General features: G+C 40.9%; 2 protein-coding genes across 4 annotated transcripts in view; one reads left to right on the top strand and one right to left on the bottom strand.

Annotated features, from left to right (window-relative positions):
• Positions 1–18,366, bottom strand: part of LOC134063816 (cytosolic phospholipase A2 zeta-like) — a 29,472-nt gene extending 11,106 nt beyond the window's left edge. The window contains exons 1-5 of one of the 2 annotated variants that reach the window (XM_062519542.1): positions 18,333–18,366; positions 4,529–4,601; positions 3,760–3,896; positions 406–537; positions 238–278 (exon numbers count right to left, since the gene is read on the bottom strand). In XM_062519542.1, coding sequence (XP_062375526.1) covers positions 238–278; positions 406–525 — 161 coding nt within the window. In that variant the 5' untranslated portion in view covers positions 526–537; positions 3,760–3,896; positions 4,529–4,601; positions 18,333–18,366. Of the gene's footprint in view, positions 1–237; positions 279–405; positions 538–3,759; positions 3,897–4,528; positions 4,602–5,376; positions 5,450–18,332 lie in introns of those variants that run through there. The other variant, XM_062519541.1, reaches the window with a different exon arrangement.
• A 155-nt stretch (positions 18,367–18,521) lies between these two features.
• The window catches only part of LOC134063778 (cytosolic phospholipase A2 zeta-like), a 19,043-nt gene continuing 10,064 nt past the window's right edge, over positions 18,522–27,500 (top strand). For both annotated transcript variants that reach the window (XM_062519485.1, XM_062519484.1), the window contains exons 1-6: positions 18,522–18,641; positions 20,278–20,350; positions 20,915–21,051; positions 24,564–24,695; positions 25,476–25,516; positions 27,352–27,394. In XM_062519485.1, the coding sequence (XP_062375469.1) occupies positions 18,633–18,641; positions 20,278–20,350; positions 20,915–21,051; positions 24,564–24,695; positions 25,476–25,516; positions 27,352–27,394 (435 nt within the window). In that variant the 5' untranslated portion in view covers positions 18,522–18,632. The remainder of the gene's footprint in view (positions 18,642–20,277; positions 20,351–20,914; positions 21,052–24,563; positions 24,696–25,475; positions 25,517–27,351; positions 27,395–27,500) is intronic.

Below are 27,500 nucleotides of genomic sequence, written 5' to 3'. Positions count from 1 at the left end.
GGTAAGACTTTAAATGCACAAACTTGAGTTTAATTTCACTTCTGGTTACGCCTTTGAAGGTAGTAAAACGAGTCAGGTTCGGAAACAGGTATCAATAGGCTCCTTTCCAGGTAGTTAACAGTACAAGTTATTGGTTCCTTAAAAACATTTGCTCATGAAAATCTAAGGTGAATTTAATTTAATTTAATATAATTCATTGTATAACAAATTGTCTATTGTCAAATTGTTTCCACCTACCTTTCCACCATCTCAAATTCAACCCACAGTTCATCTTTGGTCTAAGTAAGAATAAAAAAACATGTCAGATTTGAACATACTACTGTACATATATTATTATTACATGTATATTATATTACAGTATATTTGTCTTTAAGTCTATTAAAGGCCTCAATTTGAGGGCTTTACCGTCTCATGTATCATAAACATTTTCGTCTGCTTTTGGCCCAAGCTGAGGTTACTGATATCAAACAAGATGACAGAGCAGAGATCATCTGGCATGAATGGATCTTCATCGTAAACTTGCATTTCTAGAACATTCTGGAAGAGAAAAGAAGAGGGGACATTCTTGGAGATGTATCAGAATCAATACAACTTTTGTATGTAGGTTGCGGCGCTTTGAAGTGAAAAACCTTTCAGCTTTACATAAGCATGTGGTAATGCAATGTGTTATAAAGGGAAGGTACCGTGCCAAGGTGTCTCTTAGGTTGCCTTGGTCCGTTTACGTGGATTGAGCGAACCAACAACCCGAACAAACTCGAGACTGGACCAAAGGGTCTAGTGTGAATCTGCACTCAGCCTTCTCTATGACTCTGTGACTTCACAATTCAATTTCAACTTCAAGCATGTGAGGACTTAAAACATTTTTAAAAAGGTGCACCTCCAAAGTAGAAGCCTTTTGTCTGAAGTTATTCACTGCAGTGTTTCAATCCCTCACAATCTGCTTAAGTTAGGTCTCATGTTGAAGATCAAGAGATTAACTGGGAACCGGCATTTCTGTACATTGTGCACTTCTTGTCTCTCGTTTATGCCCTGTTTTTGTTGCAGAAAACACAGTTGTTTAAATTGTTAACAAACTATGTCCAACTGAAAATATATATTTTTTACATGTACAGTATCATCCCAAGGGCATAAAGCAACACAGAACAGAGGACAAAATGAAATCAAGACAATTTTGCATAACAGCTCATTCTAACTGCATTCAAGCGTCCGAGAGAAAGACAATAGAAACAGGCGCCTGACAAAAGTTCTGCTCAAAGGCAAAGCCTCACACCACATCGTGCTGCACAGCACTGTCACACTGTGTCACAGTTAGGACATTTCGATTGAGAACAATTTAATCAAACTGATTTGTAGCATGGTGTAACCTCATGTGCTTTCCCTGTCTACAGAGCTTTTGCAGTTTCCCTCAGTCACTCTGGCTCCTCTGTTCTCTTCAACCTCCACATCTAGTCATGCGGTAGCAATATCCTGCAAATGCTCTGGAATGTTTTTCACAAAGGACTATGTTGCTCTACCAGTGCCTGCAGAGACTTCAGGAGACATCAACTGCAAATGTTGTGTTCATTATTGTCAAATGTCAAATGCGGCCTCTAGCTGTTTCTGCTAAATTCAGTGCAACAACCAAACTGGAAGTGTGATGGCACATTAGGTCATGGTGTAACTTTATGCTTTTAGCTTTCCCTGTCTACAGAGCTTTTGCTGTTTCTCTCAGTCACTCTGGCTCCTCTGTTCTGCTCAGGAACGTTTTCCAATGTTGCCCTACCAATGCCTGCAGTGCCTTAAAATGAGCTGGGCTAGTGTGCAGTAGCTTGAAAGTTGTCGGTTCAATTCCCAGCTTCAACCATTGTGCCCTTGAGCAAGGCACTAATGCTGCATTCATGTTCTATGGAAAAGATTATATTTCCCCTTTATGAACTGGTATTTACCAGTGTGTTGTGTTCAAGTGCTTTTGTTGTTGTACTGTAGTGAAATTAAACATGGTGGACTCAGATCCTGTCAGTTGGGACAAGGGAGTTACTAGAGCTAATATTTCTGTTTTAGCTGCATACGCTAGGTCTACCTTTATGTGAAGCATAGCTGCAAGTCTAATCTTTCCTACCAGCTCAAAAACAGCATTGTTGTAATTCAACTCGTGCATCAAAATGAATGTGCTCAGCCCAAGCTGCCCAGTGGAAAATACCTCATGAGAGGGCTGCCTAATTGGTTATCCAATCCTACTTGGCTACCATATAAAAAGGTAGGTAGCGTTTGCCCTGGTGGATGCCTGGACACCTGCCACAGCCACAGTTATCCAATTGCACTCCTTCCTACCTGGCTGCCGACCCATCCATTGTTTGCCTCACTTCCCTTTAGTGTGTGATTCACCTCACTATGTGTAAACTGTGTGCTGTGTGTGTTCACTACTTAGGTTAAATTGGGTTAAATGCAGAGAAACGAATTTCCCTCACGGGATCAAAAAATAATATATTCTATTCTATTCTATTCTTATATTGTGTGGCGGAACAACACTTGGGAACACTTAGACTCCGTGAGTAATATCCTCACTCCAAAGTTACTACAGTATGTTCTGCACGTCTGTATTTCAGCTTGGATGCAACATGACAGTTCATTTAAACTTCGCAACGAGTTTGGCGAATTAATATTCAAGTGTGATACGGGCAACACATTGGAACTACTTCGAATTATTTATTTATTGACTTTTAATTAGGCTACCCAAAGTCGTAGCTCTGTCTCTCAATATTCAACCGTGCTCAATGATTTTCTAATCAATTGTCAATAACTTTCGGGAACTATTTGAAGCTTACATGAACCACGTGACCTTAAACTCTGTATCAATAGGCGCGTTCAAGTTCAACTCCAAATGACCTCTTGCAGCAGCGAGAGCTGCCGGTGGCAGCAGGGGAGGGGATACAAACGCAGCTATGAAGTTGTACACTCTCTACTTCCCGTAGTCTAGACTTGACCATGTGACGAATCACGAGGCACGGACCCGCACGGACCCTTGTGGATATGAGGAGGCATCTAAACACCTGCACATACGTCAGGGATGTAAAAGCCAATTAGGGCAAAGACCTGACGTCATGAAGGCAGGGTCTAGGCTCCGCTGCGCTCCGCAGTGCCTCTAGAGCTGCTGCTCCGCTGCTGAGCAGCCGCCTGGCCACGCCTTGCTCCCGCGATAAGTTGAGGCCATGTGATACCGACTGCCGAATCGAAAACACACCCATCTAGACCATCGTGGGCAGATTTTTAACCACGTGCATCTTGTGCTGCGCAGTTTTTGTGCTGCGCAGCCATCTTGAACGCGCCTTATGACTCTGGTAAAATCGTTTTGCTAGTTGTAAAGGCACATTAGGCCTACATAACTCGAAAATTAGGTTCATTTTGCTCAGTCAAACAGAAGACAAATGGCAGCGAACACATTCCTTCGCAGAGGTGCGACAATCGGGCACGATTGTCCTGTAGTGTGTGGTGTTCCCTTGTGCGTTCGAATCATATGTGATCATGTTGACGATCGGAGAGAGGAAATATCGGTGAAGATTCTCTTTATGTGTGTGGTGTTGTCCCGATCCGACAATCTTATAAGATTTAAAAATCGTGTAGTGTGTGGCCAGCTTAAGGGAGGAACTTCCTTATCGTCCCATCATCATTCTAACCTATATTATGATGACTACAGTCAGATTACAGTAGGCACATATTCCACAGTAGGCCTATATGCCTTCTCTGGTCAGTTGGAGAGGCAGCCATGCATAAAGATCTAACCTTGACGTGGCTATGGATGCGGAAGTGGAAAGTCTCGTTCCACTCGGGGTTGTTGCCGTTGGGCACTGTCTTGGTGCGATGGGGGCGGGCAGAAGATGTTGGCAGCTTCAGAATCACATAACAATCCGACTCTGAAACTGAAGAGAACCAATGGAAAGGAAGCAAAATGCAGTATAAGTGTCTCTCAAACTATTGGAATATTGTGGAAAGGTTCATTTTTGTTTGTGATTAAAAATTTAAAGCTTTAAAATGTGTCAAGCCTTTTTTGTTTTAATCTTGATTGTCTTAATCTTGTATACAGTTTAAGATTAAGTATGGTTTAATATGTACAGCCAGAATTTTTTTTTTAAATGCATCTGTACTGTACGTTCATCAGTCTGTTTCTATATCCCTTTATTTCTGCCTCCCTCCATCTTCCTCTGTCCTGTTCTCAGTCTGGATCTCTGCACGTCTTAACTTGTCCAGCTGTTGTTTGTCAACTCCTACTGTAAATGTGTGTGATGTCTCTGTGGTGCCATGTATCTGTGTATCTGCTCTGCATGTCATGTGCTACATTATCTGTGCTGTGAGACGTAAGATGTGAAGATGCAAGTACAGTGACTGACTGACTAATCTCTCAATGATATTTCCATGCATGACATATTTCATGAGTTTTAAATATTTTTTGCTAATACTGAAAAACTGCAACCTAATCTTTCACATGAAAATCTAAACGCTATAGTCACAATATTATTTCAGATTGCAAAACCACATGAGATTTCTGACTCACAGTAGTCAAGTGAGTGATGAAGTTTAGCTCGCAGGACAGTCACAGAGAGTCTCCAATAGGGAACAGTCTCCAGCTAAGTAGCACAGAGGGGAAAACAAACACAATTCACAAGTCAAACACAATTCACAAGTCAATCACAATTCAGTATTATTTTTGTTGCCATTATCTTCACATGTTCAGTTTCACTTTGCATTTAGTAGCACAACCCACAGAGAAGTATTGTCGTCATTGGAACTGTTCTTAAGTGTTTAAAAACATGTTATTCTTCAGCAACAGGCCTGTGACAACATGGTCATACTAATCAGAGGTATTTCAAAACCTAGATAATAGATTAAGCTGTTTGGTTATCCTGGCTAAATTTAGTCTTAACTTGGTGTCACAATTATCATGGAGATTTTTTTCTGTGCAGCTAGCCTGATATTACGCATGCTGGTTAGAAAATAATAATAAACAACAAAGCATTAAAAAAAAAGTAGAGAAGTGATATTGACGCGCACGGCGCTGTTCTGAAAATTTAACAAATCTCAACTTTCAGCTCCCTGAGCGCTACGGGGAGGAGAAGAACGGTCGGCATCGAAGTGTTTTTCCCCCGCCGGAAGCGCTGAGCGCTGTGTGAACGCTGAACTTAGGCTTTCTATAGAAAATAGCCGCCGTCGGCAGCAAAAACGCACTTGGTGGACATATGGTCCCTTAGTCATTCGTTCAAATAGGGCACCAATATTTGCTTAAGTAGCCTAGGCTAGACTGAAGTTTACGGATCCGATTTAATCAGACTGGATAATATCGACCATTATATTTCCCTGTACAGTCTCACATGCTTTATTTGCGATTGCTTATTGTCTGCTTACCTTAGGCATGATTGTGTCTTTCGGTGCACCACCAGTTTCACATTGAGGCAGAAGTTACTTGCGCCACGCTATATATCGCCATCCCATCACGTGCATTACGCACTGTGCGTATAGGCTACTTTAGGCTACAGTTCACATGTGCTGTGTAGTGTAGTGGAGATTGAGAGGTTAGGTTAGGTTAGGTAGGTTAGGACACCAAGGGACAGACTGAGTGCCAACTGCGTTTCACTCTTCCCGAGAATGTTCACATGTCAAAATGCACCAACACCATGTTACATGCAATTGTTAGATCCTCAATGTAGCAGACCTGACTGAACCTATTCCACTTTATTCCTAATTCATTGAGAACGCAACGCATCTTGCGCGCATAAGACAGAAAACAACTGACAGATTCAGTGCCGCCGCTGTACCGCCACGCGCATTACGCACTGTGCCTGGGGCACCAACATTTAGCCAAAACATATGAGTAGCTCTACTTTAGCTGTTTGAGTATTAAACTGCTTTTCAGTCTTCCGCACGTTAATGATGTCAAAATGCAGCAACAGCATGTTACATGCAATGAAATGGGCCTGCTCAATCTCCATTACACTACACAGCACATGTCAATGCAGCTCCATTTAATTAGGGACACATTTAGAGCGCGCATAAAGGGGGGGAGAGAAGCAGGCTCCAGCTGCCGTGGCATTGTTGATAATTGATATCTGCTCTTAGATATAAGAAACAAAGACAAGGCTAGAAGAGATTTTGGAGTTAATAAACTGCGAGCATGGCGGTATGCATCTACCAGAGGACACCGAGGTCATTTCCTCGATATTTCTTTCTTCAAGTTCCGTTAAATTTATTAAAGGGAAACCAGCAGACGAAACCATTTTCATTACCTCAACGTCACATGGCTGTATCCAGAGGACACCGTTTAGCTATTTCTTTCTTTGAGTTTTGTTTCACTTTTTAAAAAACATGTAAAACATGCCGCCGAGATCAACAGCCTGTCCTTGCCTCAACGCACAGACTCGTGATAGATTGATAGATACAGTATGTGACCCAGGCGGGGCCCATAAGAGCCCAAAGCTGCTGTACACAAACGAACCGACTACGCCATCCAGAGGGAGACTGGGAAATGTACCCTTTTGAACCTTTCACACAGACAGGTTATTACAGTAAACAGGCAGAGAGAAAAAGAGCAGAGACCCGGTTCTCAACTTCTGACATTTTTATTGATCTTTTGAAAACAGCAATCAACTACTGATCAAAATATATACTTTATTAAATTTGCAATAAATATTGATATAAGTTAACACTAGAAGCGCCAAGCGCCGGTCATTTGACCGCTGACGCGTATTACTAGAAGCGCCGTGTAGGTTTGACCTAGATATACCTAGAACGGCCGGGCTGCGGTCATTTGACCGCAGTGATTACAAAAAAAAAAAAATCTTTTCACTCGATTCAATTCCAGGACCCTACGTTCACGACTTTTCCTAAATACGCGTGTTTTGTCACCCAGAATTTTTACATGATCAAAAGCACACCGGTACAAGCTAGTTTAGAGCTATTTTGCGCTCACTTATGTGACAACACTATGTTGTCTCGCGTTCGGCCATGTTTGTCCAGGCTGCTATTCTCTTTTCTCACAGCAGATGTCGCAAGGGTTTCCTGTCAGTCGGGCATGATAATAATATTTTACCATAAAACATATAGTTTGTATATGTGCAATATGTATTATATATGTGATTTATTTCAATAACTATTTTTCATTTAGCCTACATGGCATAGCCTAGTCTATGGAGGCGATTTACAGTGGTAAAATGCGAGTTTGTTTTGAAAACGTTGCTCTGCGACGTTGTTCTATTAGGCAGGCCTACGTGTGTAAAAAATATTTTCAGCTGACATTCGTCGAAGCCTATTTATGTACGTAGGGCGCGTATGCCTATGTACATTCATAGTTGTATCTTATCTTCTATTTGTAGGCTATCTTTTAAAGCCCAGACTAATATATAAGCATTTTCTTACATATTTGCTGGACAAAAATATCTATTTCCAATCAATTACGGTGCATTCATTCAGTGGCACAACGGTAACTCTCTCGACGACGACGTGGGAGACCTGGGTTCGCATCTTGGCATGAGCGAAAAAATGTAGCTTATATAGACTGATTTCTTAGACTGTTTTTCAACGTCGACGAACAATTATTTTTTGTTAATGGTTTTTCATAACAAACTATCTGAAATAAACGGATGAATCACAATACTGTTTACCATTAGCCTAACGAAAAATAATTTCGCCAGCCAATAATTGTCTGAGCCAAATTGAGCTGCCACCTGACAAACTTTGACTAAGCCAGTTAGACTTTTTGCATCTAAAAATAATTATATCATAGAGACACGCGAAAAATAAACGAGCCTAGAAATTAGGCTACATAGATTTTCCCTGGACACACCACATCATTATTGTGCTCGTTGCTACGATACACATGGGGGAAAGAAGCAAACAACGTAGCCTAATCTTGATCTCGCCTTACATACTTTCCTAATTCCTACGTAGGTCTAGTCAAACTTTTGTTAAATCTTCAGGGCCAGGTTGCACAAACACCAAAACCAAAGATTGATGATATGAACCAAATAGGCTATTCTGGAACAGACGGATTTACAACATTGAACGCGATAGGTTATTAGGCTACCTTACGAAAAAGTAGGCTACTATATAGTATTTTGGGACTAAATATTGCAGGAATCTTATAGGAATACTATAGTAAATTGGGATATACTACAGAAGTACTACAAGATTGCTATAGAAATAGCCTACTATAGCGGCTAGAGGATATTATAGAGGTATTACAGAACAAAACAGAAGTCCGTGATGCGACTTCCACCGTTTCCTTTCCTGTGCATGCAGTCTACATTGAAGTGAAACGTGCAGAACGTTGTCCAAAACAATACAATAACATTGTGTGTTGAGATCTAGTACAATATAGACATCTGTAGACATGAAGTGGCAACTGCCATGATCAGTCATGAAAGCTTTGGCGGCTGCAGCCTCATTTAGGTTTTGGCTGGGCCAGCTAGCCAGCCAACTAGGCCTACTTCATCAGCCAGCCGTTATTCTCAAAGCAAATGGCTTCGGGGTCTATAACACACTATCCATTGCAACATAGCCTATTTGAAACCGATCATTCCCCCTCCCCCATACACTCGTCTAGGCTAGGCTACTACAGACATCACCGCGCATCGAGGACAATTAACTGCCTCCCCACCCCCACCGCCTCTCTCTGTGCATAGGCTGTAGGCATGGCTTTTTAGGCAATGAAGAATACGCAATCATGTTTCATCGCATATGCGCGTTTCAGAATGTTTGTGAATTGTGTGAATAGAAAAAATAGAATATAGCCTATATTTATTGATGCCTTGCTTAAAAGAACTTCCGCCATGAACAAGTCGGGGATCGAACCAACATTCCTTTGGATGTGAGGCAGAAGCTCTGACCAGTGGGCTACCGTCCTCCATACAATTTTGGTTAAAATGTGTGTATCAATGCTGAATCTCGAATTCACGTAGACGTTAGCTTAAATTGTAGAAACAATAGGCCTATAGCTTTTTTTCAGCAGACATCGCAAACATATCATACACATTCACAAAACGGAGAATATCTTTCTGCTCAGCATAGCTCTCTATCTCCCTGCCTCCGATGTAGCTAGACCCTATAAGATGCTTCTCCCTAAATGAATAAAAATTGTTTTAGAAAGCCACGGTAGCCTGTAAAATGCGGCCTGAAATCCTGGCTAGGCTACTGTGTAATTGAAACCAGACTGTTCATTGTCGGCAGACTGTTCATTTTCGGCGGCGCAAACAGATAGGCTATAGCCTATATACCTATTAAATGAATAGAAATGAATTTGGGGAGTGAATTGGAACCAGCCACCCATTCACTTTTAGAGCATTTTAGTTGAAAGTCAAGTTTGCTTAAGGTTTGTTCAAGAACTCTTCCAGAGTTTTTACCTCAAACAACACAAATCAACACAAATAAATGAACAGATAACTCGAACGTGCTGTATGTCATAATGAAACAACCACAGACTATCAACAACACGGTCTGACACGAATGATACATGGCTTAGTGCAAACTGAATTTATGACCAAACGATTTGATTCGTGCACGAAGCGCCATCTAGCGATCATTGGGTGTAAGTAACAGCCTCCCAGTCTAACGCCGGTGATCCACTAGCACGCGATGCGAACTCCGCATCGCACTACTCATTCGCTACGCTACCCTCCCCGTGGACGCTTTGGTAGGCTTTGGTAGGCGTTCCCTTTTTAATGGGTGAAACAGGACAGGTACGGCGAACCAACCAAAAGCTAAATTATTGGCCGACTGTGGTAGCAGTGCAAGCCAATTTCCCACTGACAACCAAATTACTAGCAGTCTAATCTGAACACATGAACAAGTAGTTTCGTCAAGTAGCCTACTTTCGTCAACTTCAAAACACTCACCCTCATTATCAACAATCTCCGCTATCTTCCTCCGTGCTTCATTGCACATTATGCTGTCCCTTTATGAGTTCAATCATACACACAGGGAAAAGTTCACGTTCCAATATTCAGTTTTTCATTTGATATTATGGCAAATGATTTACTGGCGGTAAAGCCAAGACTACCGGAAAATGCAATGTTGTTAAATGTCAGGAGCGACCTGCTCTACTATTGGATACTCGCCTCGCGATGTGCTCGCGATGGACGGATTAATTTGCATAAAGTTGGGGATTGCTGAACTTTTCCGACGCACCGCATCCACAGCTCTCGACGCAACGTGTACCCAGAATGCTATGCGGGATGCGAATTCGCTTCTCATTGAGATGAATGGGGATAGTGCGATGCGGAGTTCGCATCGCGTGCTAGTGGATCACCGGCGTAAGGACTCAGCGGTCATTTGACCGCCTCGCCGCGCTTTAAGTAGTTCACAACAGCACGGCGCTTCTAGTAGGTCGTCAAAGCGGTCAAATGACCGGGGCGCGGCGCTTCTAGGTATAAGTGGGTCAGAACGGCGCGGCGCTTCTAGTGTTAAGTATGATCACAATGGTTTACTTAAGCAATAAGCCCCGAGAGGCCGTGCGTTATACTGTATAATCGAACAGCTAAGGGGCGTTGTTAGGCACGACGCGAAGCGTCGTGCCTAAAACCCCCTTAGCTGTTCGATTATACAGTATAACGCACGGACTCGAGTGGCTTATTGCTTTTCTATAACGGTTACCACGTCGATCTAGAAAGATTTCATGAAACAAAGGCAGATCAACGAAAAAGTAACGATGTATTCATAGATAATCATTCTTCCGCCAAGAAATATATTCCCTCCATATGAATGGTTGCCAAGCAACAACAAGACACAGCCACTGCTAGTTTTGTGCTAGCGCATTACTATAGAACGAAATGCGGTCAAGGTGTGTGTTTATCGTCCTATATACAACGGCATCGAACGCGATTCAGCCAATCATAATCAAGGACCGGAACTATCCGTTATAGAAAGACAGATATGAATGTGTATTTAAAAAACAGAATTCTCATCTTCCCCTAGATTTTTGCCCTAAACCCTAGATTTTGCGCGTTCCTGTGTAGGGTTAGGGTGTCCCATTACTTTAGGGAGCAAGTGGAAGTGCAAATTTCCCCTTGAATCCACCCTAGGCTGCACTCACTGTGATTTGGAGAGTGGACTATAATATAAAGAGTGGTGTTAGCATTTGTGTAATGGAATTGGTGAGTCTTGAAGTCCACAAAGCAGCTCTGCTTAAAGCAACACTAAAGAGTTTTTCGTACCTTAAAATAATGTTTCCAAAATAATTTCAGCGGTTCATCAACTCGTAACAGGGTGAACGGCACTTATAAGAAATAACCTGGCACTTATTTATGTAATTACTTTTCTAAAACTAGAAAATGTAATTCCATGGAAGGAATTACCATTGCATGTAAATGCAAAAATGTTGCTGACTGTGTAAAACATTGTATTAGGCCTATAGTTAAAAAGACAACTAGGCTACACAGTAGAATAGATAAATAACAATAACCCAATTACAATTCCACTGAAATTACTTGGAAAGTCACATTTAAAAAGTGATTTATGGAAATGCATCAAAATTGTGGATATAGGCTATTTTGGAAAATAACTCTTTAAAAGACTGAAATGAAGTTGCCTACTTAAAACGAGTTGCAAGAGCTGACACTTTAGTAGCCCACAGTGACGACTGGTAGGATAGCTTAGCCTTCATATAGGCTACTAATGCAGGTTAAAAGTAGGCCATAGGCTAGATTTAGACACCATGGAACACGGAATACAATCTCAAACAACGCCAAACGATGATGCAGCAACAGGTAGGATATCTAGCAATGTAGGATATTTTATGTAGGATACACATATTAGCCTACAGGATGAGCTAGTATGTTCTTCGAAGTATTTCCAGGTGTGTGATTGTCCTAATAGGAATGTACAATACGCTGTTAACAAAGGTTTTTAATTTGTGAATGATGCCGAAAGTTTTAAATGATTGCCTGGCTGGCAAGTCCTATAGCTGAAACGACTAGCGTGCTAACAAACAAACGTGAAATGATAGCAATGCAGTTTGTACTAGAAACGATTGTAAGAAGGCTTGAACCTAAATCGTGCAACTAGTTGCTTGTAACTTGCTAGTAACTTGCTTGTTGTTAGCTAAATACAGTGTTTACGTTGACGTTAGGTTAGATTGTCTTTAGCTGTTGATAACGTTACCGAGAGCAAACCGGTTACTGTAACGATATAAACAAATCAAGTAAGGAGTAGCAGGAGACAAGACGATAACGTCCTGGTTTAGCCTACAGCAGTGGCATGGTAGAATGTTTTCATAGCTAGCCTGGTGCAGCGGTGGCATTTGAATCAAAGATCCTTGATTACTGACAGCTGAGCACTGACGTAACAGTTAATCTTTACCGCCAAAGGGTCTCAACGTTGGGAATTTTAAAATCTTTTATCGTAAATATCTCAAAAAGTATAAAGTTCACAAATGTGAAAAATAATAGAACAAATCTCCGTTTCGAGACCTTTGTAGGAGTGCTTGAATGACGTCAAACGGTTCAGTGGTTCTAGAGCCTTTGATCGTTGATTTTGGTCGGAAGACAATAATAATAAGAAGAACAGTGATAACAGTACATTGCATTTACATGCAATGTAATGAGTGATACACATAATTATTCCACCAGGGGGAGTCTCACAGATACAGACTCTGCCGTTTTACAGTTTTTCTTGATTGTTAACACGCATTTTCTGAAAACATGCCTCATATTCTCAGAACTCTACACACAAATCCAAAACAACACACACAATGGGCAAAACTCCACAATTCTCCTGCAAAATGACACTTTACCTTCAAAACAATGTAATTTCTCCTCAAAATGCTCTTTTGTTCTCAAGAGACATACACAAACCATCATATATCAAGACATTTACAAGGACCAGTTGAACACTGATGTGCTCAGTGTAAAACACTGCGATGAATTGAACACACTTCTTCTCCATTCATTATAATGACTTGGGCCTTTTTTTGTTCAGTGTTACACTACAAACAGTACTACAAACAGTAGATAAGCTGATACAGTAAGTTGATATGCTTACCCTATCAATATTTTGAAATATCTCATTGTTTTCTATTATTTTTCTTTGTATTTCCCGTAATGTTATGCCGTTTTTTCTAGGACAATGCTCATGATTTCAGTTTCCTGTTCAGGAGACAGAAGCCCTTGTGTTGGTAATCTTTCGGTTGCCAAACAAATAGTAAAATACTGTAAACTGTGTAGGAATACAAAGTAGGATTACTTTCCCCAAATACTTGAAACATACTTTATTTTTACAGTCCTACAGAACAGCCCACAGGCAATACTGTACTACTATGCTCATTGAGCTGTATTGTACTGTCCGGTACTGTACTGTATTGATACGCAGCACTGCAATGTTCTAGTGGCTCGGATCTCATCAGAGATTACGGTTCTTGGCCTCCCCGTCCTCCTCCTCTTACTCTCACTCCTCTGGCTCTGCCTCTGCCTGTACTACTGCTGTAATACTAAAGCTCTGATTGCTAATTTTAAGACTGTGTGACAGGAGTTTGCCCATCTGACGAGTCAGTGTGCATGGTAGGGCAGTTAGCTTTAGAATTTGAATGGCAGTGTGTTCTTCGTGAAAACAAGAGATTTTCTTCATGAAAATTCAGAATTGTGTGTAGTGTTTTGAAAACAGTGTGTTATAGAACTGCAATTTGAGTGTAAAGCAGAAATTGTGCTTATAGTTCAGCAGAATCGGTTCAGGAGGTTGGTGCATGAGCTACATATTATGGGAATTGTGTCTCAAGTACCAGAAATTGTGTGTAAACAATTGAGAAAAACTGTAAGAGCTGTATGGGAAAGTATTTCCTATACTCGGCAGCTGTCTTTTGGAATGGATTACCTCCCAACCTTAAACAGCTGAGCTCCTCCTACTCTCATTTTAAGTCTTCAATAAAGAAATGGTTATTAAACTTATAAACAAAATAAAAAAATCTGAAGCACTAGGAATAGAAAGCGTATGGCTGTATTTCTGCTTGTCTGTCTGTCTTAGTTATTGTTGTGTTTTGTAGCGCATGTCTACTGTATGTGTCTGCTTTTGGCTTGCCTTAAAGAGACCCTATGCAACTTTCTGCAGGAGACGATCGCTCCTTGTTTACATCTGGAAGTCTGAGACGAAGAACCACGCTTGCAATTTATATATTTAAATATAGCCTATACATGTATAAATGTACACGCTAAAGCTGTCGGGGAAGCTCTGCAGAGAAAATGCAAGCATAAAACGAGCGAAAACGAAACCGAAACCAGAGATGAAATCGCCAATTCTGCATAGTTTCTCTTTAAGTCCTTATTGTCTGTTTTTGTATCTTGTTTGACCCCTTCCCCCTTTTCCTTTAATATTTTAGTCTATGTGCTGTTAGTCCCCTTCCATCCTAAGGACCACAATGGAAACAAGCCTTTGGGCTTTATTGTGTTTTTTATATCCCTTTGAACACATGATATTGTTCAATAAAGAATCAAAATGCGTTCACTTCGCGGCCCTCTATGGGCTATAACCACACTGTGTAACTATACGAGGTGGGGTGTATCTGTAGTGAAAACTTTCATGAAACATTATAATATTCGTCCGGACACGCCCACACACTATGTTACATGTAAATAGACTTCTGAAGTTCAGTTCCAAAAAAAGCTACCATCTTTGCCCAAATAAGGAGATCTGGTATCTTGAAATGTTTTTCTAGGGGGAAATAATGTGGGGATTTTGATTTATCTGTTTAACTCTCGCAGGGACGAAGAAATCAGAAATGCAGACATTTTGCTCTACACAGTGTTGTTCTCTGTGGATCCTGTCATCCCCGTTATGTGAAGACAGAATACTTTGATCTTTGCTATCCTAGATCTAACTTACAATGCAATTTACCATCGGTAGTTAGTTAGCTTCAATTAACACCTGGATCTCTCATTCTCTTTGCAAGTGCAGAAATGAGAGAGTACCCTCTCTAACCAGAGGAGGGCAGTATCAGAGTGATAGAATCTGAGAATTGTTTACTTTTAATGGACTGTGCACTTGGCTCATGAAATATCATTCCACAGCTACAGCCAAGTGTGCTTGTAGATCCTGCAGATGGCGCGTACCGGTAGTTCTTCCTCTATGGAAGTGTTTTCTGGAGCACTCTGGCTCTTGTGTCTTTGTTTTGCAGAATGGTGTGAAGCCCCTTTGAGATGATTATTCCAAAGTTCAGTGCATTTGTGCCTGCTAAGCACTTTGGCAGTGACTTCTTGGGTCACCAGCTCAACAACCTTCCAGAGAATCGTCTGCCTTTTCTGAGGTGAATGAAGCATGAATGAATGAATGAATGAATGAAGCAAGGGAGGGGTGGTGTGTGTGTGTGTATGTGTGTGTGAGAGAGAGAGTGGGTGCTTTAGTGTTGACATTCAGATAACCTAACTTTCTGGTGTGTTTGTGTGTGTGTGTGTGTGTGTGTGTGTGTGTGTGTGTGTGTGTGTGTAAAAAAATAAAAGCGGTGCCTCGCGTAAGGGTTGTTGTAGAGGACATTGTCTATGCTGACTGATGCTGTGTACAAGTGTGCGCGTGTGTGAGTGTGTGTGTGTCTGTGTGTGTGTGTGTGTGTGTGTGTGTGTGTGTGTGTGTGTTTGTGCATGTGCATGTGTGTGTGTGTGTGCAGTAGTGAGCCAGAGTGCAGTGACTTAGTGTCTGGTCTCCGTAGTCCTCCAGTCAGCCGGGCGGCTCCCCCACCGGAGAAGCTGCAGAGGAACAACATCACCAAGAAGAAGAAGCTGGTCGAGGTGTGTGGCGCTAACATGCATGCGGCGTAATGTCCGCGGGGAACAGGTGTTACTGTGCCACTGGAATGGTGAAATCAAAGTGCATTTTATTTATGACTGGCTATGTGGACCACTGCTGGCTTCATTGTGATGTTTTTCAGCTGAGATAAATCTAATACCAAGACCTAGGGCACCGCATAATTACATGGCTGGCTTTCTCTTCAATGGTGCCAAGCCACACAGTCAGGGCTGCTGTGGTGTCTGTGATTAGGGGAAGGTGAGGCATAGGGGCCTGTACAGTCTTGCAGTAAAGTCCAAAGTGGGGTCTGGGAGTAGGCATAGTTGAGGCCAGAGGTGTAGAGGAAAAAGTAGAGGTGAGTAAACGATTCTGTGATCACGGTAAGGTGGACTGCGCCATGCGGAATCGGGTTTTTAAAAAAGTCCTTCGGAGCATGTTTGATGATGGTGGAGGTTATTGTCTAATGTTTGTAACAATACCAGTGGTATTAAATGCTTCATAGAATGTTGCGAAGTGTACGTCCTGTGAATGTTGATAATACAGAGTGTTTAAAAGTGGAGAAACTCATAAGAGGTGGATAAACTCTATCTCTGACATTTCAGAGGATGGATAAACTGCGTTTACTTGCATTTAGCCTCCACGACAACCCTTGGTGAGGTATAGTATAGGGGCCTGTACAGTCAGTAATGTCAAAAGTCAAAGTTCAATGTATAGACTGGTTTGTAGCTCAGGTCTTAAAAACGAACAAAAAAAGAGAGAGAGAGAAAAAAGAACACCAACACCTACCAACAAGCAAACAACAATAATGCAACAGGACAGTGTACCACAGGGCCTTAGCCATGTGGTCAACATTTGTGTCCCAATGATATTATCTCTGAGGACCTCTCCTGGACCCCCCCCAACACCTCTACCCTGATCAAGACGCCTGTCCACAGTATCTCTTCTTCCTGAGGAGAATAAAGAGACTGTCTCCTCAGATCCTGGTGAACTTCTACCGCTGCACCATCGAGAGCATCCTCACCAACCGTGTCACCGCTGCTCTGCCTTTGACTGGAAAGCACTAGGTGGTGAAAATTGCCCAACACATCACCGGGCGGTCCCTCACTCCCCTCCATTCAGATCATCCAGGACAAAATCATCAAAGACTGTACTCACCCCTGGGCCTGTTGAAGTGTCCAGATGGCAACCTTGACATGGACAACAAGGAGGCAGACATTGTGCAGACTTTTGCCCATCAACAGCCCCCTCTCCCCCCAGACAATTGCCTGTTAAGATGTCCATGACCATGGCATGATCCTTTGGGTGGGGTGCAATCTATTTGAATTTTCTTTCATTATGACAATTTGGTTTGGGCATTGTTCAGACCTTAATGCAAAGGGGGAAAAAAACTGTACCTTGAGGTTATCAGACGTTTTTGAATCAGTCCGGCTCATGCCTGAGCCTGTTGGATTACTCATTTTGTGTTGATAACTTGCTTTTAAAAGCTGACAACAAATTATCTTCTGTCACAATACGGTAGCCTACTTAGATAATGGTTCTCATATTCATATGCACTGTTAGTAATAGCAGCCTAATGGACACTTTTAGCACACCCCAGCCCACAATCTTTTAGGGCCCATGTTAAGATTAGGCTACCTTAACCCTGACCCTAGGCTATGCCGATTGTGCGGTTTAGTTTGTCTAAACCAGGGGTAGGCAACCTATGGCACGGGTGCCACTGCTGGCACGCCGAGGCATAATCACTGGCACGCGCCACCAGCATCAGCAAAAAAAAATCTCAGACTGACAAAGTGACAAACTACGAACCCCAGATAAAAAAGCTCAGCCAGGAAAAGCAAGGACAGGGATCACACTGACTGGTAGGCAAGATATACCTTATAATTGAGACATATCCTATGATTTATTTTAGCCTCAGCCCACACGGTTTAGTTAAATAGGCCTGCTGTTGCCTATAAAATGTTGTGGCCGTTTCGTTTGTTATGCATGGCTATAATAATAATAATAACAATTACATTTTTATTTTATTAGCACATTTTCAATGTAAAGTAAAATTCCAAATTTGTAGAAGTATATTCCCGTTGTTTGTGTGTGTTTTTTAACCATTATTGTTGATAGTGGCACACTCATTGACTAGAAATTTTGAAGTTGGCACTGGAGGTCTCAAAGGTTGCCGACCCCTGGTCTAAACCATCAAGCTAATGTTATGGGAACAGTGTTCACATTAGCCTCATGTTAGTTATTGCGCCCTGATGGCTATTTAGAAAGTTTTTTTTTTTTTTTTTTTTTTTTAAGACCGCAGCAGCATCATGTCAATAATAATCGCTTTCTGCCAATTTAGGAGCAATTCACCTGTTATCTAAGTTATTCATTAGTCTGCAGGTAACTAATGATTTTTGGCTATTTGCGCTTTGGCCCATCTAAATGGTCAAAACTGCTCGTTTTCTCCATCAAATAGACTCGTTATAGCCAGGCTACATACCTAATTTTTCACATGCAAAAGAGCAACATATAGCCTATTTTGGATCTACTTCCACAGGCATAACTGCGCTACTTGAGGCTATAACGTTTTTTTCCTGACAGAATTATACAAATTTCATCTGGCCCACCTTCACCTGTCACATCCCTGGACATCTTCGCTCGTCGACTCACGCCATTAGTCCAGCTGAGCCTACATTTCAGATGTTGGCTTACGTATCAGCGCTCAGGCGCAGTACTCTCATTTTCTAAGAGAATGGCGCCAAAGGCACAGGCAGGAGAACCGGGAAGACGGGAAATTTCCAAGACGCAGTTGAGCCCTGCCCTACAGTAAACACGTCGCTGATATAGGCTACAGTAGGGTGGCGCTTGCAACTTCAGTTTCAGACTGATATTGGTGATACGCCGAGAGGTACCTGTAGGCTACCATCATGCCCAAGGTAAGCAGACAATCCCTCGTAATCGTAGTATAAAAGAAAAACTGTCAAATGCATGAGACTGCTGGAATCTCATCGTCAATTCCATGGTCGAATCTGATTTTAATCCAATCGGATCCTCCCTAACCTTTAATTAACGCAAAGATCCTTGCCTTGACCTAGCCTAACTTACTGTAATTGCTGCCACCGAAGTTCTCTGGAACAGCATTTTGACCAGTCCAATATCCTATAAACCTTAAACAAATAGTCTGCGTTCATTAAAAAACGTTGTGAGTGAGTTATTGTCTGATACATAAAAGTAGGGGAAGCAATGCTGGATCATGTTGCGGCTGTTTAGCTTCTTAGCGGGCAGTATTTGACCAAATCAACTTGCTATGTCACCAAAATGAAATATAAAAAGAAACATTTTGAACCTCACTTTATTCAATGATAAGATTTCTATACGTGAAATGTATGCACATAATTGCATATTTCATTAGATAAAAATGTACATATTTATATTTCACAAAACGTACGGGGCGGTATGTGTGTGTGTGTGTGTGTGTGTGTGTGTGTGTGTGCTTGTGATGAGAGGGACAGACATAGAGCAGGGCTCAACCATAAACAGAATTTCCCACTTCACTTTGTGCATTTCACATGCACATATCAGAAATATGCAAAATATAGCCTACAAACAGATACTCCATAGTTGCAATTTACTTATATTAGGCCTACTTAATATATTACTTAATATTACTTAACATTCAACAGTTCCCAGGGAAGTAAAATTGATGTTGAAATATTTGTTAAGTCCTGCCAAAACTACAGGGCACGCCACTGTAAAGAAACTGAAAAGCTATATGACTATATGACTTTCTGTCTTTATCACCAATTTAATTGAAAACTGCTTTGAAAATGTGCCCTCCATTTCCAGTCAACTATAGGCTATTCAACAGAAGAAGCCAGCAGCAACTGTTAATAATTATAAAATGGCTAGGCTACCACAATTAAAATGATAACTAAAATGGCTAGGCTACCACAAAAAATGATAACTCTATGGCATTATATATGGCGTTTTTATGATGTCATCCTACGTTTGAGTGACATTCGAATGAGTCAACGGTCATATTCGAAATTAAGTGGCTACTGGACATTTGAATATGACTTATTTGAATGTCACTCAGCAACAGTAGGATGACATCAGAAAAATGTACAGTTGTCTCTTAATTTTTTCCAGTATTCATACATGGAATAAAGCTCAGAGGTCTGATCGGAGTGACAGCTGGCTAAACCAATAAGACGATATATTTAGCATTAGATTTAACTAGGTCTGGCGAGCTAGACAGAATAAATCCCCATGGTAATTTACTGTATTTAACATTTCTTTTGTGAAACCAAGTCAAAACTAAATTCAGCCAGGATAGCAAAAAAAGTATCAATCTCAATTTAATCGGTTTTGTGAAGTATACCCCCCAGATTCATATGTCACAGACAAAATAGCATGTTTTTAACCATATGAGAATATCTTGCTCCAATGAAGACTTCTCTCTGGATTGTGCTACTAAATGCAACTGAACAAGTGAAGATAGTGGCAACACAATAATACTGAATTGTGACAGACTTGTGAATTGTGTTTGTTTTTCCCCTCTGTGCTACTTAGCTGGAGACTGTGCCCTATTGGAGACTCTCTGTGACTGTCCTGCGAGCTAAACTTCATCACTCACATGACTACTGTGAGTCAAAAATTTCACAAAATGTGGTTTTGCAATCTGAAATAATATTGTGACTAGCGTTTAGATTTTCATGTGAAGGAGTAGGCTGCTGTTGATTTGTAAATATTAAAAAAAAAGTGTAAAACTAGAAAATGAAACGTATGTAAAATATGTCATGCATGGAAATATCATCGAAATATTAGTTAGTCAGTCACTGCATTTGCATCTTCACACATTACGTTTCACAGTACAGAGAACAGATAATGTAGTACATGGCATGCAGAGCAGATACACAGATACATGGTGCCACAGAGACATCACACACATTTAGGAGTTGACAAACAACAGCTGGACAAGTTAAGATGTGCAGAGATCCAGACTCAGAACAGGACAGAGGAAGATGGAGGGAGAGAGACTGAGGGAGATGGAGGGAGAGAAACAGGAATATATAGGAAGAGAAGAACAAGGAGATGGAGGGAGAGAAACAGAGGAAGATAGAGGGAGAGGAATAGGGAAATGGAGGGAGAGAGAAACAGATTGACTAATATTAGAGCATTTGGTTCCATTTCTATTGGCTCTCTTCAGGGTCAGAGTCAGACTGCTACGTGATTCTGAAGCTGCCAACATCTTCTGCCCGCCCTCACCGCACCAAGGTAGTTCCCAGCACCAACAACCCCGAGTGGAATGCGACCTTCCACTTCCGCATCCAGAGCCAGGTCAAGGTCAGATCTTCACATACGTTTTATACCTCAAGTTCAAGTGAAGTCAAGTTGTTTATTTGTCACATACATTTATACAAGGTACAATATGTAGTGAAATTCTGCATATATGCTAAGACTTGAATGATTGTGTGTGATTGAATGTACGTGTAGACATAAATAAACATAGAGTATAAATAGGAGATGGAAGGTAAGTGTTACTGTGATAAGTGATATGTATGTACAGTATGGATGGATGTCAAATAAGTATGCTTGTGTGATGCAAGCTGATATGCATGACTAACTGCATTGAGGTTTTGTCATCATGCCATATTAGGCGGTGAGCTACACCCACCTCCCAACAAAACCATATATATTTTTGAAAGGACTGGATGTGTAGAATATGAATCTGAATGTTAACACTGAAAAAAAATTGGGTTGGACTACCTGTTTTAGGGGAACCCTAAAACCGATATTAAGCGATTTTTTCATCAACAAACTTTAAAAATGATTTTGGAATCATATGCAGCATACTGTCAAATGTACATGTATATAGTAAATGTAACAGAGCGCTAAGAACCTCCTGTTTACTGAGTTAACAGAGTTACAGTATATCACGTTATGGCTGCCTCTTCAACTAGCAGAAAAGGCATAATATGGGCCTATTGTGGCATATGGGCTTATTCAGACCTCCATGTGATTTTTTTCAAAGAGCTTTATTCCATGTATGTATACTATTTGTTATGTTTATTTGCTCGCAAAATACCACAGCTAGTCTACATAATGCCATGGGGTTATCATTTTAATTGTGATAGCCTAGGTATTTTATAATTATTAACATAGACTTGACTCTTCTGTTGATAAACCATTTGATGAATAGCCTATACTGCTGTTCAGTCAGGACCACTTTGTCAAGATAGTTTATTACTATTTGCATAGTGTTTCATTTGGCGGTATGGCTCTCTCTTCTGGGAGCACCCTGCCCTTCCATGTGCACACATGGAAAGCCTAAGGCAGAGGGAGCAGCAAGACAACCCCCCATAGGTAGGTACAGACCAGAACAGACATCAATGACAACAATTACACATGAATAAGTCAGATGTGCAGTATGAGGAGGAGATGGGGTGGAGGTGGGTTGCAAACAAGCTGGCAGAGAAAGTAGCAAGAGTAGACAGGCTAAGCAGCTTTAAAAAAGGTGCCCTGAACGATCTCCATCAACATAAGAGCAAGTGATCAGCTGATCAATCCGCTGAGCAGTCAGCTGAACAGATAGCCAAGTTGGCTGGGTGTGACTCCATGGCTTGCCTGAACTAATACTATGCTCCACTAGCTGATGCAAAAGGATGGCAGATTTCCAAAAGTGTTTTTAGTGAATTCAGTGATAAAGACAATATAAAGGCATTATACAGTATAGCCATACTATACAGTATGTGTCTCTTTACAGTGGTGTGCTCTTTCCTCAATGATGTTGTGTGCCTAGATGAGAAAGCACTAACACTTGGGTGCTTACGTAAATGTATATTCATTCAAACTCTCGCTCTACTCTCACTGTAAACAGAAACAGCTGTTTTCCCCATAAAAAATAGAAAAGCCTCACTTCCTTGTTAGTCTATCAAAAGCTGTTGCTCATTTGGTGTGACTGATACTATTTTCAGCGTCTTTATTTTTTTCATTTCAACTGTGTCTTCTTTTGAGGGAAGACGAGAACGGGCATGTACAGTATCCTAAATTACTTACACCTAGCGTGACCTAGTCGCTCCTACACGTCCTTGCTTGACAATGACGTTCAATAAAATATGTTGAGCTAGGATGGCCAGACAATGCTACTGTAGGTGAAGCCTCACTTTACCAGCATTAGGCTACTATCGGTCATTTTGCCTAATGAGCAGTGCATACAGTATCCTAGAGTGAAGTTGAAATGAGAAGAGACAGCATAGCCATAGGATATTTGGTAACAATGAATACAACACATGTATTTCATTATGTTAAGTAATAGCAGGCCATGGTAGGCCGACATACTGTAGTCATTTGTGGAAAACATTCTAAAACCTTAGCAATTTGTTCTAAAGGGAAAAGGAAATTGCTACCATTATGTGCACAAAAGACTATAGATGTGGAGGTTGAAGAGACAGAGAAGTGAGAGTGACTGAGAAACGGCAAAAGCTCTGTAGACAGGGAAAGCACATTACGTTACACCGTGTTCTAATCTCATGCGATGCAAGCAAGCGTTAATGCCGAAATCAGTTTGATGGCTTTGTTTTGTTACATTGGAATGTGCTAACGTGATACAAGGCGACGTTTTGAGCAGAACGTTTGTCAAACGCCCTGTTTTTATTTTCGTTCTGTTGCTCAGATTGCTCTGCTATTTTGAAGGAGAAATATGACGCAATTGAACAGCATGTTTAAGGGATTCAGTGTGTGCTGACAACACAATAATAAGCCTCAGTCAGACACTTGTAAGCAGTTAGGATAAAATTGTCTTATGCAAAACCATCTTGACTTTGTTTTCTGTGTTGCTTTATCTTTGCCAGCCCTTCGCCAGCTGTTATTCACTCTTAATACACTACCTGGTGTATTAAACATAGAGGCCTGTCACAGGCAAAAAGGTTAGCACCCAACAGGTTTTAAGAAATCTAGTTGGAATCAGAAAATGTATTTTGTTTATTTTCTGTGGCCTTTGTCTGTATTAGAGGTGTTTGTTATGAGTTTAGCTTAGCTTAACAGTGTTGTGGCATTTTCTGAGTGACTTAAATGTTTCTTGGTGTTTTGAGCCCCCAATGTTGTCTTCAAGGCAGCGCTGCCTGGCAGACACTAGGGTCAGACATGGCTTAAGGTTAGGATAAGGGTTAGGGGTAGGGGTAGGATTAGATGCCTTTAAGTCGACAGTGGCAGCGCTGCCTGGAAGATGACGTTGGGGGCTCAAAACACCATTGAGCGATTTAAATACTGCAGTGAATTACCTCAGGTTCACTGCTTTGAACGTCAACCTTTTCAAAGTTTGAAATTGAAGCAGATATTTGCAGGCAAACAGTGTTGTTTTGGTGTGGCAGAATTGCAGATGAGTGGGGGCGCTGTGGCACAGCAGGCTACAGCGTCCGTACCATTTACGGGTCCGAGTGCCCACGGGGACCCAGGTTCGAATCCGGCCTGCGGTCATATCCCGATCCCGCCCCATCTCTCTCTCCCACTTGTTTCCTGTCTACCTCTTCACTGTCCTATATTAATAAAGGCAAAAAGGCCAAAAAATATACTTAAAAAAAAGAATTGCAGATGAGAGTGGTCTATTTGCCATGACTGTGAAATTGGCTGCAGTGGAAACTATAAGAAAGACACAACTTGGCAGGGCATGATCCCTTGGCCAACATATCGCATTTTCAGATACTGTACATAATCATGCAGAAAGACTTTTCTCCTCTTATCAACAAGCAAACGACACCACAACCTACATACAGTAGTTTTCACTTCACTAAGTGGAAAAAACATTCTATTGATTCTGATATATCTCCCAGAATGTTCCCTCTTCTTTTCTCTTCCAGAATGTTCTAGAAATGCAAGTGTACGACGAAGATCCATTCATGCCAGATGATCTCTGCTCTGTCGTCATGTTTGATATCTGTAACCTCACCTTAGGCCAAAAGCAGACGAAAATATTCATCATTAATGAGAAGGTAAATCCCTCAAATTGAAACATAAGCTTAGGCAATGTAACCTTTAATAGACTGATGCACAAATATACTCTATGTATGAAGAAAGAGGAATGCCGGTGGTGCAACACAGATGTCTTCTTTAGGATTTATTTAAAAGGTGCAAAACATGACTAACGTTTCGACGTTACAAACGTCGAAACGTTAAAGGGGATTCTGGGGAATTGAGAAAATCACACCCCTACCCAGGGGTGGTGACATCATCAAAAAACTCCTCTGCAGGGAAGCTTTTTGGATACATGCACTCGGCACTTTAGAACCTTCAGGTCTAAATGAAGAACTAAATCTATCCTGTTTTCTGTAATGCATCTTGTATTTATAGCTATAACTTTCTTTCCCCCCATTATATTGTGGACAATGTATACCTGTTTGTAATGTTTCTTTACTTTTTTGTGGGCAAGTTGCCTTTAATGACAGATGTTGTGAGTGTGCCCTTGGTAATTCTGGGTGTATCTGCGGGTTACCAACGCCCCTCTCTGCCCAATCACACCTGATAGTGATCCTTATCAGGGACTTACTCCCAGTCTTTCTAAGGTCGAAACGTTAGTCATGTTTTGCACCTTTTAAATAAATCCTAAAGAAGACATCTGTGTTGCACCGGCATTCCTCTTTCTTCATGCGCCTCTGTCCTGGCCTGGTTGCACCAGATTGTCACACTACTGCAGAAGCGCGGAGAACTTCCCTTTGTTTGCTGATATACTCTATGTATGTTCACATCTGACATGTTTTTTTATGCTAACTCAGATAAAAGATGAACTGTGGGTTGAATTTGAGATGGTGGAGAGGTAAGAAAATAGACATATAAGAATGCATTGTAATCAAATATACCTTAAATGTATTCTGGCTATCACCATACTAATGTAAGCTCAATCTTTTAAGATTGAACATTAGTATGGGGAGGCTGCTCTTTGTTTGCACTGCATGAGAGGTGTGCTCTCTCGGAGGAGGGGCGGGACTGTCAAGCTCTATTGGCATCGTTCAAATCATGACTCCATGCACTTGGATAATCCTTCAACCAATCAGACCAACGATCCCGTGCATCTTTTGGATAAGCTAGTTTGTGATTGGAGCCAAAGGTTCTGTCAGAGAACAGAGCAGATGTGCAGGTTTCAAGCCTGAGCTGCCAGGCGAAATCCAAATTCGCCGGCAGGTCAGGCAGGGTTCACCCAGCCTACCTTAAATAGTACATAAGCAAATATTTGGAATTAACCAAAAAATTATATATCACATTTATGTCAAGTTGAGGTACATCTACAGTATAATGGTGTAACCTGCACGACAGGGTAATTGCCTATACTTATACAAGGACAGTCTAATCTAATATCTAAGTTCAGTGAAGATTGGTATAGGTTATTGCTAGACCAGATTCTAGTTCTCACCCCAAAAGACAACACACACACCCGTGGTTAAGTCTATAATAAAAAATAAATCATTTATTTTCACAGTTCAATGTCATTCAATTCAGTGTAAGTTATCTCAATATCAGTATTAAAAGTATTAGGTTGTGTCTATTTTGCTAATATATTCTGTTCTAATATTCTGTTTATTATCTTTATATATTTATATATTTATATATATATATATTTATATAAATATATATATTTATTCTATTTATTTCTATATATTTATTCTATTTATATTTTATTTAAAATCTTATTATAGATTATCATTTAAACTAAATGAAACCCAAACAAAATAAAATATGAGTGCACTCAAAAAATAATAAACATAAGAAATGAAAAGGGGGAAAGATTCAATCCAACTTGTGCAAGGTGTACTGTCCAGATCCTACCACAATCACAAGGGTAAGGGGATGGTGATATGTGACAGGCAGTCCAACAGAAAGGGCAAGTTGATGTAGATGGTGATGATGATGAATCTGAATCCAAGACGACGGGGGAAAGTCCAGACAGGAAATCCAAGGTTCCAAGGGTGAAGCAACGGGGTTCCAGTAGGCTACAACGGGGTTCCAGTAGGCTACAAATGTAAGGGGGAAAGTCTTCTTTCTTCCTTGTTGTCAACGGTGATAATCGAAGATGATCTTTATATTGTTTTCAAAGGTCGCGTCAAAGTATCTAAGTAGGCTATCGTGTGCGCATCAAAGTATCCAAGTTTCCAAGTGTTCGTATAAAAGTATCCAAGTTTCCAAGTGTTCGTGTTTTAAATTCTTCTTGAACTTTTCTTTCCGTGTCTCATCAGACGTAGAGCTATTTCTTCTAATTCACTGCATGGTTGACGGTTTCCTATTGTTTTCTTTTAGATTTTCTCGTGCGCCCTCTGCTTTACATTGCGCATCACAATAGCAAGTGTCAATTCATTGGGTTACAATGGCAACATTTTTCTATGCTTTCTATACCCTGGCATAGAACATTGAAATGGAGAAGACCAACAAGTCCTGTATCCTGGAAGTCTTGTAGCGTTGGCCTCAATTATGTTTTGATTAATCCACTAAATAGTCATACAAGTGTATCTTTAGATTGTAAGCTCTGTAGAGTGTAGATAGCCATCATGGACTCTAAGAGGAGGGAGTGGTTTAGGAAATATATAGTTCACAATGAGTTGTTTGTATAAAAAACTGTCATGCATTGTTGAACAATAGACTTGTCTTTCTGGTTTGCAGTGTTGAAGATCCTGGGATGTACATGTCAAACGGAGTCCTGGTGGTATGTGCTATTCTCTTTGTTGTATTTAAAGGCACGGTCCACAATTCTCCCCAAAGTTTTTTGATGTCAGTGTATATTACAGCCAATCGAAGAACATCCCTCCCTT

The sequence above is a fragment of the Sardina pilchardus genome, chromosome 18, assembly GCF_963854185.1.
Source record: "Sardina pilchardus chromosome 18, fSarPil1.1, whole genome shotgun sequence".
NCBI lineage: Eukaryota > Metazoa > Chordata > Actinopteri > Clupeiformes > Clupeidae > Sardina > Sardina pilchardus.
Note: the sequence above shows the minus strand (reverse complement) of the source record. Positions and strands in the feature narration are given on the sequence as shown.